The sequence below is a fragment of the Aspergillus eucalypticola genome, assembly GCF_003184535.1.
Source record: "Aspergillus eucalypticola CBS 122712 chromosome Unknown BO83scaffold_24, whole genome shotgun sequence".
Taxonomy (NCBI): Eukaryota; Fungi; Ascomycota; class Eurotiomycetes; order Eurotiales; family Aspergillaceae; genus Aspergillus; species Aspergillus eucalypticola.
In genome coordinates this window covers 542,311-556,840 of record NW_020290298.1, presented here as the reverse complement: position 1 = coordinate 556,840, position 14,530 = coordinate 542,311, and the positions used below count along the sequence as shown (strand labels likewise).

The 14,530-nt window shown below is 47.3% G+C and overlaps 3 protein-coding genes and 4 non-coding genes across 7 annotated transcripts; 1 reads left to right on the top strand and 6 right to left on the bottom strand.

The window, feature by feature from the left end:
- Positions 1-5,724: 5,724 nt before the first annotated feature.
- On the bottom strand, positions 5,725-5,797 carry BO83DRAFT_t215. Its single transcript has one exon. It is a non-coding gene; the product is annotated as a tRNA-Trp (tRNA).
- A 546-nt stretch (positions 5,798-6,343) lies between these two features.
- BO83DRAFT_t214 lies at positions 6,344-6,416 on the bottom strand. The gene has a single exon. It is a non-coding gene; the product is annotated as a tRNA-Trp (tRNA).
- A 104-nt stretch (positions 6,417-6,520) lies between these two features.
- On the bottom strand, positions 6,521-6,593 carry BO83DRAFT_t213. The gene has a single exon. It is a non-coding gene; the product is annotated as a tRNA-Trp (tRNA).
- Positions 6,594-6,696: 103 nt separating this feature from the next.
- Positions 6,697-6,769, bottom strand: BO83DRAFT_t212. Its single transcript has one exon. It is a non-coding gene; the product is annotated as a tRNA-Trp (tRNA).
- Positions 6,770-7,334: 565 nt separating this feature from the next.
- On the bottom strand, positions 7,335-11,487 carry BO83DRAFT_109387 (putative inositol polyphosphate phosphatase). The gene is made up of 5 exons (XM_025525920.1): positions 11,175-11,487; positions 8,633-11,108; positions 8,377-8,586; positions 8,072-8,331; positions 7,335-8,018 (listed from the first exon to the last, which is right to left on the bottom strand). The coding sequence occupies exons 1-5, from the start codon at positions 11,220-11,222 to the stop codon at positions 7,347-7,349; spliced, it is 3,666 nt and encodes a 1,221-aa protein (XP_025385169.1). The 5' UTR covers positions 11,223-11,487; the 3' UTR covers positions 7,335-7,346.
- A 589-nt stretch (positions 11,488-12,076) lies between these two features.
- On the top strand, positions 12,077-13,077 carry BO83DRAFT_367118 (CHY zinc finger protein; the record flags this gene model as incomplete). The annotated part of the gene is made up of 5 exons (XM_025529750.1): positions 12,077-12,206; positions 12,284-12,357; positions 12,426-12,487; positions 12,661-12,762; positions 12,826-13,077. 5 exons carry the CDS (start codon positions 12,077-12,079, stop codon positions 12,905-12,907), a joined length of 450 nt encoding a protein of 149 aa, XP_025385168.1. The 3' UTR covers positions 12,908-13,077.
- On the bottom strand, positions 13,016-14,149 carry pre6 (proteasome core particle subunit alpha 4). Its single transcript, XM_025531894.1, has 3 exons — positions 14,093-14,149; positions 13,616-14,003; positions 13,016-13,540 (listed from the first exon to the last, which is right to left on the bottom strand). The coding sequence occupies exons 1-3, from the start codon at positions 14,109-14,111 to the stop codon at positions 13,213-13,215; spliced, it is 735 nt and encodes a 244-aa protein (XP_025385167.1). The 5' UTR covers positions 14,112-14,149; the 3' UTR covers positions 13,016-13,212.
- Positions 14,150-14,530: the final 381 nt, after the last annotated feature.

Below are 14,530 nucleotides of genomic sequence, written 5' to 3'. Positions count from 1 at the left end.
GAAATGTATACACATGCAGTTTCTGTGATCGCATCTCGGATCTGTCCCGGCCACCTGTACCTTGCGGCTGACTTTGAACAGGTGGTGGTGATAGTCCGTGTTATCTCGTCCACATGTTGGGCAAAATTCCGGATGACGGGAACATCTCTGTAGGTGTTGTCCCCAATCCTCGTTTCGCGTTTCCCAACATCTCAGGTCCCAATGTGGACAGTGTTGCATGACTTCTTTGAGTTCTGGGCAAAATCGCGCTGGATTTTCCTTAAACTCCTTCATGATGCGGTCCAACCAATAAGAGACGTCACCTTCGTCATCTTCCTGGTTCTCTTTATTTTCATCCCATCGCATGGGGCATGATTCATTGATGTCTGATGGGGGTTTTTCCGGGGTATCGGGTATCTCACTGAGTCTCTCCTTGCTGGGTTCAAGGCCATTCAACTGAGTACCGTACTCTTCGTCCAAAGGGTCGAACTCGTCCCAAACTATATCGGGGTATTCGTCCTCTAGAGCTGGCTCATTACTATCGTCGACTCCCGTGGGCCAATCGAATGGTTCGGATAGTCGGTGGATTTCTTGCGGTTCTGTTGGTGCTGTTGGCTCATCCGTGTCGGCCTGTTGCCTCAACCGGTTCTGGTACGTTCTGCTTACTGGCACTAGCAGTCGTCCTTGTTGTGTGGCGCGTAGCTCCTTGCTACTTCGTATCTGTACTGCGGATTTGATCCAACCTCCTGCTGGTCTAACCCCAGTGGTATCGTAGGCTCCTCTGGCCTCTTCATTTGGTTCTGACCGATCTTCGTCTGTGGCCCTCAGCTGCTTCTGAGGCTGTTGCCGTTTCTGCTTGCAGTCCTTCGACTGGTGACCTGCCTTGCCGCAGTTAAAGCATAAGCGGTCCTTTTTGCGCCTTTCGAGCTCCTCCTTGGAGACTCCATTTCGTCGAGTCTGATGCTGCGTTGCATCCAGCTCCATTGGTTTTGGTCCGTAGGGATCCTCGTATCCCAGGCTTCTAGGCTGTGCTGGCCGTCTATCATTGGCTCGGTAGCCCTGTTGGTTGTTTCGTCGAGGCATAGACCCACTGGTCCATCGGCCTTCCTTTCGTTTTGTGTTGTACTCGTACAATTTATTGTCGATCTTGACCGCCGCTGCGATCATTTGCTGCAATGTGTCCGGTCGTTCTTGCCAGATGAGTTTTTCTTGGATCTCCATCTTGAGTCCTTCTTCAAATCGTGCGACGTAGGCGTCTTCATCCCAGTCCAAGTGACTGATGACTTGCAAGAATTCGGAGGCATACTTGGATGCCGATCCCGTCTGCTTGAGTCGCCATAGTTTTCGTTCAGCGTTTCGTGCTGCGTCGATGTCTCCGAATGTCTGTTCGAGGTGTTCCTTGAACCTGGCATAGCTAGAGAAGATTCGTTTGGTATCGTCGTCCTGATCCTTTGCCGGCTTTTCCTGATAATCGCGGATGAACGGCTCGAACCAATTGAACGCCGTTCCGGTTAGATAGGTGGACGCGAAGAAGATTTTGTCAACCTCATTCTTGAGCTTTTCTTTGTTCATGTTGAGGTACAAGTCTAACTGGGTCAAGAAAGCCCTAAGCTTTGATCGATTGCCGTCGAACGGTTCCGGTGGTCTGACTTTGACAGACTTGACTGCCAATCGACCTTCGAGTAACTGGTTCCGTTGCTCCAGGGCAGTGATGCTTTCTTGCAACTGACTAACCATACCCATCAATTCCTGCGTCGTCGGGCCTTGCTGTTGCCCTCCTCCTTGGGCACTGGAGCCCTGCTGCGGAGTGCGCGGTGAACTTGAAGTAGTCGACATGATGGATGGTTATAACTGGTGAACACTCGTACTGACTGGTGCTCAATGTGTCAAACCCTAGGATCGCTTCTCTGTCCCGGTTAGCTTAGCTTCACTGGTATACGTACCGTCGAACTGGGTCGAGGAAGTATCAGGCTGATGACTATCTAAGGACAACTGGTCTTGGACACGAGAAGAGAAGTAAGGCCAGATAGTGCCGCGCAGCTATCCGTAAGTAAGTGCGGACGAGTGTTCTATCGCTAAGCTTCCAAATGTATGGTTACTTAAAGACAGTGTTATTGAGCACGAAGAACAGAACTAACTAAGTACATGAAGGAGTGTCCTTATATATCCTATCCTCCGTATACCATATCATATACCATTAGGTCTGTCGTATACCGCCATGGTAGTTGTAGACCGGGATGGTATACCATATACCATAGATCCGTGTGTATACCGTGATCACGTGATGCGTGGCCGTTCTGGGCGTCGTAAAGGTAATCGGGAATTGTACTAAATAACAACTTGGCTTTGCCCGAGCGCTGCCCTTATCGGCGCTTTCTGCCTGGCGAGTCCGCCTTACTAGTAGATTAACTAGCAGGGGTCCGTAACAATATTTTCCTGACTTAATGGCTGTTAATTACTGTTCTGGCTAATTCAGTTCTGGTTAGTTTAGATATTTCTACGGAAATCTCAAATTTTCCATTTTTGCTGCGTAATGCATCATACACTGATTATTAAAGCAGACTATCTAATATATTATCTTATAGTACAGGTGTCATCTATACCCTATACATAAATATCCGAAGTTAATGCATGGATAATAGTTTTTTCTGGCTTCTACCACTTCCAGTACTTGTGGTTGATATGTCGTGATATACTTCTAGTCATGATATATAGAGCACATATCCGTGTAGTATATAATTTAAAAAAGTTTATTATATTTCCAGTATTCCTTATTTCCTTTGAAATATATGCACATGCAATTTCTATAATTATATCAGGGATTTATCCCGGCTACCTGTACCTTGCAACTAACTTTGAACAGGTAGTAGTGATAATCTATATTATCTTATCCGCATGTTAGATAAATTTCCAGATAACAGAAGTATCTTTATAGATGCTGTCTCTAATTCTTATTTCACATTTCCCAATATCTCAGATTCCAATGTGAGTAATGCTGCATGACTTTCTTAAGTTCTAGATAAAATTATACTAGATTTTTCTTAAACTCCTTCATGATATAATCTAATTAATAAAAGATATTATTTTTATCATCTTCCTGGTTTTCTTTGTTTTCATCCCATTACATGGGGTATAATTTACTAATTTCTAATAAGGATTTTTCCAGAATATCAGGTATCTTACTAAGTCTCTTCTTGCTAAATTTAAGATTATTTAATTAAGTACTATACTCTTCATCTAAAAAATCAAACTTATTCTAAATTATATTAAGATATTTATTCTCTAGAACTGGCTCATTTCTATTATCAACTCCTGTAGGCCAATCGAATAGTTTGGATAATCAGCGGATTTCTTATAATTCTAATAGTACTATTAGCTTATCCGTGTCAGCCTGTTACCTCAACTGATTTTAATATATTCTACTAACTGGTACTAATAGTTATTTTTATTATATAGTACATAGCTTCTTATTATTTTATATCTATACTGCAGATTTGATCCAATCTCCTACTAATCTAATTCTAGTAATATTATAGACTCTTCTAGTCTCTTTATTTAATTTTATCTAATCTTTGTCTGTGGCCCTCAGCTGTTTCTGAGACTGTTATTATTTCTACTTATAGTTCTTTAACTAATAATCTATTTTATTATAATTAAAATATAAGCAGTCTTTTCTGCACCTTTCAAGCTTTTTCTTAGAAACTCCATTTTATCAAGTCTGATACTATGTTACATCCAGCTCTATTAATTTTAGTCTATAAGAATCCTTGTATCTCAAGTTTCTAGATTATACTAGCTGTCTATTATTAGCTTAGTAGCCCTGTTAGTTATTTTATTAAAATATAGATTTATTAGTCTATCAGTCTTTCTTTCATTTCACATTATACTTATATAACTTATTATTAATCTTGACTACTACTGTAATCATTTACTGTAATATATTTAGTTATTCTTACTAGATAAGTTTTTCTTGGATTTTTATCTTAAATTTTTCTTTAAATTATGTAACGTAGGTGTCTTCATCCCAGTCTAAATAATTAATGACTTATAAGAATTCAGAGATATACTTGGATGCTGATCCTGTCTGCTTAAGTTATTATAATTTTTATTCAGTATTTTATACTGCATCAGTATCTCTGAATGTCTGTTTGAGATGTTCCTTGAACCTAGTATAACTAGCAAAGATTTATTTAATATTATTATCCTGATTCTTTACTAGTTTTTCCTAGTAATCGCGGATGAATGGCTCGAACCAATTGAATACTATTCCAGTCAAGTAAATAAATACAAAGAAAATCTTGTTAATCTTATTCTTAAGCTTCTCTTTATTTATATTAAGATATAAGTTTAACTGGGTCAAGAAAGCCCTAAGCTTTGATTAATTATTATTAAACAGTTCTGGTAGTCTGACTTTAACAGACTTGACTGCTAATTAATCTTTAAGTAACTGGTTCCATTACTTTAGAATAATGATATTTTCTTACAACTGACTAACCATATCCATTAATTTCTGTATTATTAGGTCTTACTATTACCCTCTTTCTTGGGCACTGGAGCCCTGCTGCAGAGTACGCAGTGAACTCAAAGTAGTTAATATAATAAATAATTATAACTAGTGAATACTCATACTAACTGGTACTTAATATATTAAACCCTAGGATTACTTCCCTGTCCCTGTTAGCTTAGCTTCACTGGTATACGTACCGTCGAACTGGATCGAGGAGGTAATAGACTGATAACTATCTAAGAATAACTGGTCTTAGACACAAGAAAAGAAGTAAGGCCAGATAATACCGTATAATTATCCATAAGTAAATACAGATGAGTGTTCTATCACTAAGCTTCTAAATATATGGTTACTTAAAGACAGTGTTATTAAGCACGAGGAACAGAACTAGCTAAGTATATAAGAGAGCATCCTTATATATTCTGTTCTCTGTATATCTTTGGGTCTGCCATATACCACGATGGTAGTTGTAGACCTTGATGGTATGCCGTATACCATATATCCGTGTGTATACCGTGGTCACGTGAGGCGCGGCCGTTCTGGGCGTTGTACTAGCAGTCAGAAGTTATACTAACTAATAGTTTGGTGTTGTCCGAGTGCTGCCCTTATCGGCGCTTTCTGCCTGGCGAGTCCGCCTTACTAGTAGATTAACTAGCAGGGGTCCGTAACACTAGTTTCCTATTTAGGACTAGTATCACCTGACCTAGTTATATAATCATTACCTGACCATACCTTCTTTGATCAAGTGATCAAGATATTATATTAATTTCCCTATTAGGCCTAGTCACACTAGACCGCCTACCGTTTTTGGCCTAGTGGCACCTGGCCGCCCGACAATTATGATCCCAGATTCACCCTAGAATCCAACAATATCTATTTTTTCCAGGTTTTAAAAATTTTGACTTATATGAAATATATTGATATATCCAGAATTACAGATAAAATACATATATTGTACTGTGATAAGATACTATTCAAATTTATATATATTTTTGAGGAGTATTAGATAGTTATTTATATTATTTATAATCCATCTATGCAATATTGAGTCTTTCAGGCTTATAATGGTTGAGTTATCTTGTGTTCAAAAAGAGTCTATTGTATAGTATCACCAGATGGGCCGCCCAACCGTGTGGGCCGTCCAACCGTTGATACGTTATATTATATTATGTGTTATATACATGTCATCATGTGGCATGTGGACGCGGGGGGATAAAAATAGAAAGAAAATAGACGGTTGAGCCCAACCCGAATCGAACGGATAACCTTACGATCTGGAGTCGTACGCGCTACCAATTGCGCCATAGGCCCAGCCTTGTTGTTGGAGGCTTTGAGTTTTGGCTATATGCTTTAAATTTAAACATACAGTAAGGCAGTATCAATCACCTGTGAAAAGTATCGCATAGCATGGGCTTACTACCATGTGAAAGAGCAATATAATAAGGTATACAATATAAGCATCTGTACATTATGTCCTAGAGGCTAAATACAGACAGCTGCAACATACCGAGCGAGTGTTATACGAAGGCTGTGCTTACTTAGGCTTTGTTGCCGTATATCTACACGGAAATCGGTAGACTATCTGTTTGTACACCGAAGTTTCCAAACAGATTGACTGGCCGCAACGTGCTCGGTAAATACCTGACCATGTTATAAGCACAAAGGAAACCCAATAGTGAGCAAACGTTGCCTGGGACGAATCACCTGGATGTTGTACATGATACTATGACTATGAGGTGTTTAAGAACCATTGGCGCCGCTCTACCCCAGCACTAACCTCCTGAGAAAGCTGTGCCCATGCCTCGCTCTTACGAAGGAGTGAAGGGGATCCACAGAAAAAAAAAAAGTAACCGAATATGAGCCCAACCCGAATCGAACGGATAACCTTACGATCTGGAGTCGTACGCGCTACCAATTGCGCCATAGGCCCAAAGGTCATATGTTGGATCGCTGATTAGCGGCTCCTATCACAAGGCTTGCGAAAAAGCGATAAGAAATCCAGGAATAAGAAAAAAGTAAAAAGTAATGTCAAAATGAGCCCAACCTGAATCGAACAGATAACCTTACGATCTGGAGTCGTACGCGCTACCAATTGCGCCATAGGCCCAAAGGTCATATGTTGGATCGCTGATTAGCGGCTCCTATAACAAGGCTTGCGAAAAAGCGATAAGAAGTCCAGGAATAAGAAAAAAGTAAAAAGTAATGTCAAATGAGCCCAACCTGAATCGAACAGATAACCTTACGATCTGGAGTCGTACGCGCTACCAATTGCGCCATAGGCCCATTTGTCCTGAAAATTCTTTCGGTTTATCTATAGAAGTCACGTGTCAGAATGACTGACACTCGACGTTTATGTCCTTGTATCTCTCACATCAGTATTGCAATAAATTTATCGTCCCTCTAAGTACTGCAGTTACCATGTTTGTATAGGGACCAGGGCTTTGATTAGGGTTATATAAAAACCCATAATATCAGATGTACATCATCTTCAGTCGGTCGATCATCTTCGGATACGATGCTGTACGCTTACTATATATATCAGCGTGATTTACAACCCATTACTAGTCATCATTTCACGAAATGCAGAAACAAAAGGACTGTTATATACACTCCATTAATATATGCCCGGGTAGTTCTAATCCCCGTCATAATACATGTCTATCGTGATTCATTAGTCATACACATGGCCTCGGCCTGTCTACTCCCAAGCACCAACACACTCTACTACCAGCAAGCCATCAATTCCCGTTGCCCAAGATCAGGGCCCGCGCCTGTTGAGGGTCCGTTCCGAGAACAGTGATTAGGTATTCGATGCTGCTATTATTAACCAGTGGCCCTATCACGGATCTTATGGTATGTCTCACCTCGCTTCTGATGCAAGTCGGCGCTTCTCGTTCTGGAACTCTTGCTGACATGACTCCCAGGTTCCGGCTCGCTCAGTCGGTAGCACTGTCTTGACGCGCAGCTTGAACGTAGCGCTCACTGGTCGATGGTCGGATGCGCGGACTTCGTGTCGGCGGTATTCTAGTTGACGGACGCGGCCTAGTCCACGGTAGAGAACTCGGTCACACCATGCGGGTGCGCGCTTCTTGTCGCTGGAGTCGTACTCGTCGGTGCCGACGTCGTATTTGTATGTCGGTGCGAACGTGATGGGTGCCTCGTTGAAGGAACGCAGACGGAAGCCGGGGTTCTTGCGTCGCGAGGCCAGCAACTGGTCGCGTCCCAGTAGCTTGGTCAGGTTGTTGCTGCGGATGTCGTCGATGATCACGTTCCGTGGAATAGAGTCGATACGGTAGTTGAGATCACCGTTCAGAATACAGATCTCGTGATCCATAATCATTGAGCCATCGCCACCGCTCACGTAGTGATTCGCGCGAGTTGCGAGACTGTTCTCCGCGGGAAGCGACTCCGCCTCGAGAATCGCCGCGATATCATTGTTGCGGTGAGCCGTCTGCGTCTGACCAGCTGCCAAGTGGCAGTTGATAAAGCAGAGGGAGCTGTCATCAAGGACAAAGCGGAGTATAAGTGCACCCTACAGCCATCAGCAATCAGCAACTGACAGCAACCAGAAGAACTTGAGCCTACCTTGTTTCCATGCAACCCTCCCATACCGCGCTTAATCTCCGAAGCACCGATATTCTTGATCCGCTGGCGCTCCTTGTGCTTTACAAACACACACGTAAAGAGACCGATCAGATTCGCGCTATGCAGCAGCACATACGACTCCTCAAGCGGCATGCAGTCATTGATGCAGCGGGTTAGATGCTCCATCCACACCCTGTATTGACGACTCATGTGTTCCTTATCGCCGTGCTCCTTCTTCTTACTCCCGAGGAGCAGACTCTCTGGACGGAGTTAGCTACACCCAACAAAGTCAGTGGTATACGTACTGGCTGTGATCTTCTTATTCTCAAGGTCCACCAGCTCCTGAAAGCCGAACACCAAAATTTCTGGTGGGTTCTCAGGATGAATCGCATCCTGGATAAAAGTGGATGTGCGCACGCTTCCAGGGGTAGAAGCACCGGCGTTCCAGGTCATGATTACCGCCTGAATCTCACGGAACTTGCAAAATTCCACGTCTCTGGCCTGCATCCTGGTTTCTAAAAGGTGTTAGCTCATATCAGTCGGACAATCGCAGCCACTTACCCAACCAATCATCCTCCAACATGCCGTCCCAAAGACGGATGCAGTTGTCGTCTCCCAGCGAAGTCACTTGCAATCGGTTCATTGTCCACACGCTGCTAGAATCAAGCAAGAACCCGCTGACAGGGCTATCATGAGCACGCCAATCTTTCTTCACCGTCCACGGATTCGTAGATGTATCGTAGACATAGATCATGCCGGTCTTGTATGCTGCCCACAGATAGTCTCCCACAATACCCAGACAGTTGATCTTGTAGACACTGACATTGACGACAGACAGACAGGTGTAGTCGTGGGCTGAGTATACGGTCACCTTGCCATCTGCATGACCCAAATATACACGTCCACCATCCTTGGTAGTATAAGCACCTGAAGTTACATCTCCCGTATGCTGCAAGCCCAATGGCCTGCTGAGAACCTTAAACGAAACATCATCACGAGCATTTGGCTGATAGACATGCACCTCCTTGCCGGAAGCCAGCCACAAAAGGTCCCCAACCACCATCGAGAACGTATGCCCGCGGGCAACCCGATCGTAAGGGTTGTGGTAACTGTACTGGAGATTCGGCGTTCCAGTCTCATCTGGCGGCCATACCAGCAGCCGACCCTCATCGTCGAGGGTCCACATTTCCTTCTTATGCCGCAAGATCTTGACAATCTCCCGTCGAGAAGGGTAAGACCGCGATGCGACAATGGACCGGGTTGCAATGTCGACCTCGTGCAGATCCCCGGAGTTTGTGCCCAACCATAAGCGCTGGCCTTCATCCTCCAGACCCAAACCTGGCTTAAATGCAACCGACAGACATTTGACTGTCTCACCATGGCTAAGACTCATAATCTGCTCTCCAGTCGTAAGATCCCAGACCCGCGTAATGTAGCCGGTCGTGCACACATGCTTCCCACACACATCCATGAGGCGCGTATCGTACCGCGTGTGAATCTCCTGAGGCCCAGACTTAAGCAGCGGTGGCCGTCTGTTCGCACTGGACGCATCTGGATAATCCGTGCGAGCAACTGGCGTCTCATCCGGGACCTGCTCATCCTCACTGGGAATAGGGCGAACAGCTTGACGTTCCACCACAGGCCGTTCTGGTATAGGACGCTCTGACATAGGCCTCTCTGGCATCGGGCGCTCCGGGACAGCCGGGGGCGGCACTGGCCTAGTCTCCCTGGAAATGGACGGCTGCCGGGATACGTGCGTCGGGGTTGGCAACTCATCTCGATAAAGGGGCCTCGTCTCTCTGGAAATGGATGGCTGTCGGGAGACATGCGTCGGAGTGGGTAGTTCGTCTCGATAAAGGGGCCGAGATTCGCGGTAGGGTGTCGGGGGAGGCAATGAGAACGCCGGGCTTTCCACCTGATACGAATGCCGCGACGGTGACGGACCGCCCCTTCGTGCCAGAGATGGCTGTCGGGGAGGCAGTCCGGGGCGCTCCTGAGGATCATGCATCGGGGGCCTGTAGTTGGAGAGCGGGGCGCTTGCCAGCGGCTCCGGCGCTACATACTGCCTGGAAGGAATCTGGACCATAAGCGGCTTCGTCTCCCGGGGAGGCTCCGGAATTGGCCGCCTCAGCGAAGGCTCTCGATGTACACTTGGCTGAGGAGCGGGGGACCTCTCCTCAAGTGACCGGTGCGTCGGAAGACCAGGTACTGGACGGGCTGGCGAACGCCGGGAGGGCGAGCGCGGAATTGGTACCGCTCTGGTGTGAGGTTGCTGTTTCGGGGACGTTTTCTCGGGACTGCTCGGAGGAGTGCTGAACGGCGATACGCGATCTTCCGAAGACGCACGCTCAAGCTGTGGAGCAAGAGAGCTGGCTTCGTGGTGTGACAATGCCGCCGGTTTGGCGGGGATCTTGGGCTTCTCCGCCCGGTTAGCAGGCGGGGGAAGGGAAACGCTCTTGCCTTTGCGTTCCGATGGGCTCTCGCGTCCATTTGCCAGGGAGCCTGATGTGCCTGGCGACAAACGATCTGCTTTACTCTCCGTAGGAAAAGACGCAGAGACGGGGGTGGTTGGTCGATGAGCAGGAGGAATCCCTTGCGGTATGGTAGGCAGCGATTCCCGGGAAGCGTTCGGCGGGGTGCGAGACGAGCTGATTTCCTCCTCATGGTCTGCTCCAAACCCGCGCGGCGGAGACCGTGGTGAATCGACCGTCAGAGTCGGTGCCAACTGCGGCGACGAGTGGAGGTTCATCGACATGGGTCTGTTCTGCCGTCTGCCCGGGGAAATCCCGGGGGATTCAGCGTGCGGGGCTAGACCATTGCCATGTACGATGCTGTGACTCCTCTCCACCTCAGGCACTGAGCCCCAGGGAGAGCGTGGACGTGGTAGATCAAGAGAGGCTCTGTTGGAGCGGATATCATCACCGTATTCGGGCGTTCTCAAAAAGGACGGCGGATCGCGTGAACCGTTTGTAGCAGCGGATGGAGCCCGACGATGCGAAAGATTCTCGAAATGCGAAAGTAGGGAAGACACCGGTCTCTACAGAAGCCAGTAGATTAGTATGAAGCTCCAGAACAGCGGGGGGAGTGGCCGGCGCAAACGTACAATCGGAGCATTATCCGTGGCGTCCTTTTGCTTGCCGTTTCCCTCCATGGCCACAACAGCGAATCCAACAAACAGGCCGAGAAAAGGAATGGATCATAGGCTCCGCCAATTGCGATGAATGCAGACTACCACTGGGGAGAGGCTGAGAAATGGCACAGTAAATTTAATGGCCAGATTGGATAAGATAACGGGTAGCAGGGAGTTGAGCCGGGACTGACGATTGTGGCGGAGCTCCAGTTTAGGCGGAAGGAATTCGGGAGCAGTAGAGACAACAAGACGCCGTGCAGGGATAATAAGGGTCTAGAGCTGGTGATCCTACTCTGCGGAGGACGTGGAGGATGACACGGACAATATCAGATGAAAATCGGAGCGATGGGAGGAATTGAGCAATGAATGTGTGGAGAGAGAGAGGGGGGGAAGGACGGAGGAAGGGAGGGATCCAAACTAGAGTGGGGAGGAAGAGTAGGAGGAAGAGTTAAAGGAAGAGACAAGAAGAGGACAGGCGGGAAAAGAGAGGAATCACCGGGAGATGAAGTCACCCAAACCGACAAGAGGAAGTTGAGGAGTAAGTGGTAGTATTAGTAGGGAAGGAAAGGAAAGGAAAGGGGAGAGAGAGAGAGAGAGAGAGAGAGAGAGAGAGAAAAGAAACCCAGCGAGGCGAGGCGATGATCGACCCGCGCGTGATATGCATTGATGGAGGGAGAGGAATGAATGAATGGATGGATGGATCCATCCATCAATCGTTCTTTATTTTTAGCCTCCCCCCCGACCTGAACCACTGCATACTTTACTCCAACTTCCCACCACATTCAAGACATCTTTGTGTCTTTTGAAACTTGTCTATATTTACTTTTCTCTCCTTCTATACCCTATTCCCCCCCCCCGTGTATAAACTTTAGAAAATGTGGTATGAACCATACCCCTCACCTCCCATCCTCTCTACTCATCAGCTTGAAACCCAACTCACCAATAATCCTCAAAAATCCAGTAAACACATTCTGAACGCCCAAGTGGCCATCCGCTCTCCTTGCTGTAAGCCCTCATCCCCCCTTTAACCCCCCCTTCTCCTCAAAAACCAAATCTAATTATTCCTGGTGTGTCCGTGACAGGCAAAAAATGGTTCGACTGCGCCGAATGCCACCAAGAACAAGAATCGCACTCGCTCACCAAAACCACTGAAATGGTACTTTTACTACCTTACCTACCTACCACAAACCCTAAATCACCAACCAAATGAATCCAAAAATCTAGGTCTTCGCCTGCAAGAAGTGCAAGAAATGTTTCCGGAAGGACGCGACGGAGTTTGATGAGAGGTGCGTCCGGTCGTCGTCACCCGCCCCCACACCTGCCCTTAGTTACTGGGATGATAAACCGGAGGGGCTGGCCCATAACTATAAAAAGAGAGAGAGGAAGATAAAGGGGGAGGGGTAGAAGAGGTTACGAATGGTTGGATTGACTAGTTGACACCTATTTTATCTGGGTTTAGTGACGAATACTGCCCGCACTGCGATAACCATTTCGTGATTGACGCTGTGACGCCGACGCCCACGTTGCAGGTCGAGGGTGAAGATGCGAGAATTGATGCCAGGTGAGTGCCCCCTGATACTGTTTTTATGGATCTGGGATTTACTGACGATATTCCTTCGTGTAGAATGCTCAAAGACGACCGTGTTCGCGGACACCAGGAACGCTCCATCTTCAACTTCAAGGATATTTCCGATCGCTTGGGTTAGACGCCAGACCCTGAAACGAGGGGTCGATGAACGAGTTTTACGAAATTATGCATACACACTACTACACTTTACCTAAATAATTCCTGTATATCACCTGGAACCTAGAGCTTCATATATATATCCGGAGCACATCTGCATTACAGTATAACGGAGTTTATTTTCGTGAAAAAAGGACGTAACGCTTCTTGCAAGATCCCTAGACATTTAACCGGATAGAAAGCACACCTCCGCAACGAGAGTCTCATAGTTGCTTGTTCGACGTAGCCTCTACTTGGACGGCATGGCATCCACCTTACTCCCGGCTCTCACTCACTGCCCTCGCCGCCACCAGGCCGTGTTAGGATAGCAGCCGTCGTGGTGCCACCGCGACCCGTCTTCTTCTTAGCCGCCTCCTCCTGCTTCTCCGTCTCTATGCTCTTAACGTACGCCTCGATCTGGTCATCCGGGAGCATCTCAATCGACTGCCCAGGCGACATGATAGCCACCTCGATGTTCTTCGCACCGGTCTGCACAACCTCCAACAGCGACTTGATGGTGAGCTGGATAGTCTGTTCCCGATCCATCTCATCCTGGTGGTTGCGTTCGAGGAACTCGCGCACAGTCTTGCTGGAGCGTCCGATAGCATTTGCTTTCCTAATATCCCGGAACCATCAGTCAGCTTCAACTCTTCCCCACATGATCAACATAAAGCATAGGAGGAACACCCACCAAGCGGAATAAATCCCCGAAGGCTCAGTCTGATATAACCGGGGCGTCTTATCATTGGGGTCGAACCCGACGACCAGGGTACTGATACCGAAGGGTCTAACACCACCACTCTGCGTGTACCGCTGCTGCACACTAGCAATGTACTTCGTAATGTATTCGATAGTGACGGGGTCTTCGACGGTCAGACGGTGGGACTGAGCTTCTAGACGGGCTTTGTCGATAAGAATGCGGGCGTCGGCGTTCAGACCAGCGAAAGCCAGGACGGCGTGGTTATCCACCATGGCGATCTTGGACGGTGTGATGCGGGTATCTTGGAGCTTCAGTGCGGAGCGCTTCTCGCAGCCGAGAACGACCACGTCCTTGCCTTTTACTCCGACGGCGCAGGTTCCTGGATAGATGCAAAGGGAGAGAATAGGTGAGTTATGATGTGATTGATGGATGGGAGGATTCCCTTGGGGTCGGAGGGGCTGGACGTACCTCGCTTGACGGCTTCCATGGCGTATTCCACCTGGAAGACGTGCCCGTCGGGGCTGGGGGCGGGTTAAAATGTGTTTGCTAGAGCTTCATCAAGCTAGAAATCCATACCTGAAGACTGCGAAGAGGTTAGAATGGGTAATCCCTTCAGAAACCAGGCCCGTAGGCAAGGTAGTAGCTAGCTTGTCTTACCTGAAAGAGCTCGGTCATATCCAGACATTATGGGCAGTAGGCGAAATTAGGGGTTTCTGAGAGAAAGGAGACTGGAATGGAGTTCACGGGAGGAAGTAGGAGGTCAAATAGATACAATTCGGAGTCTTGGGTCGTAGAATGCTGGGGTCCGGTGTCCGGCTGGGCGATGACAGATGGAGGTGGACGCGAGGCCCGCCGCTGCCTTGAGAGCTCCCAAGCGCTTGGCGCGCGGCTAGCCGCCATGACGCT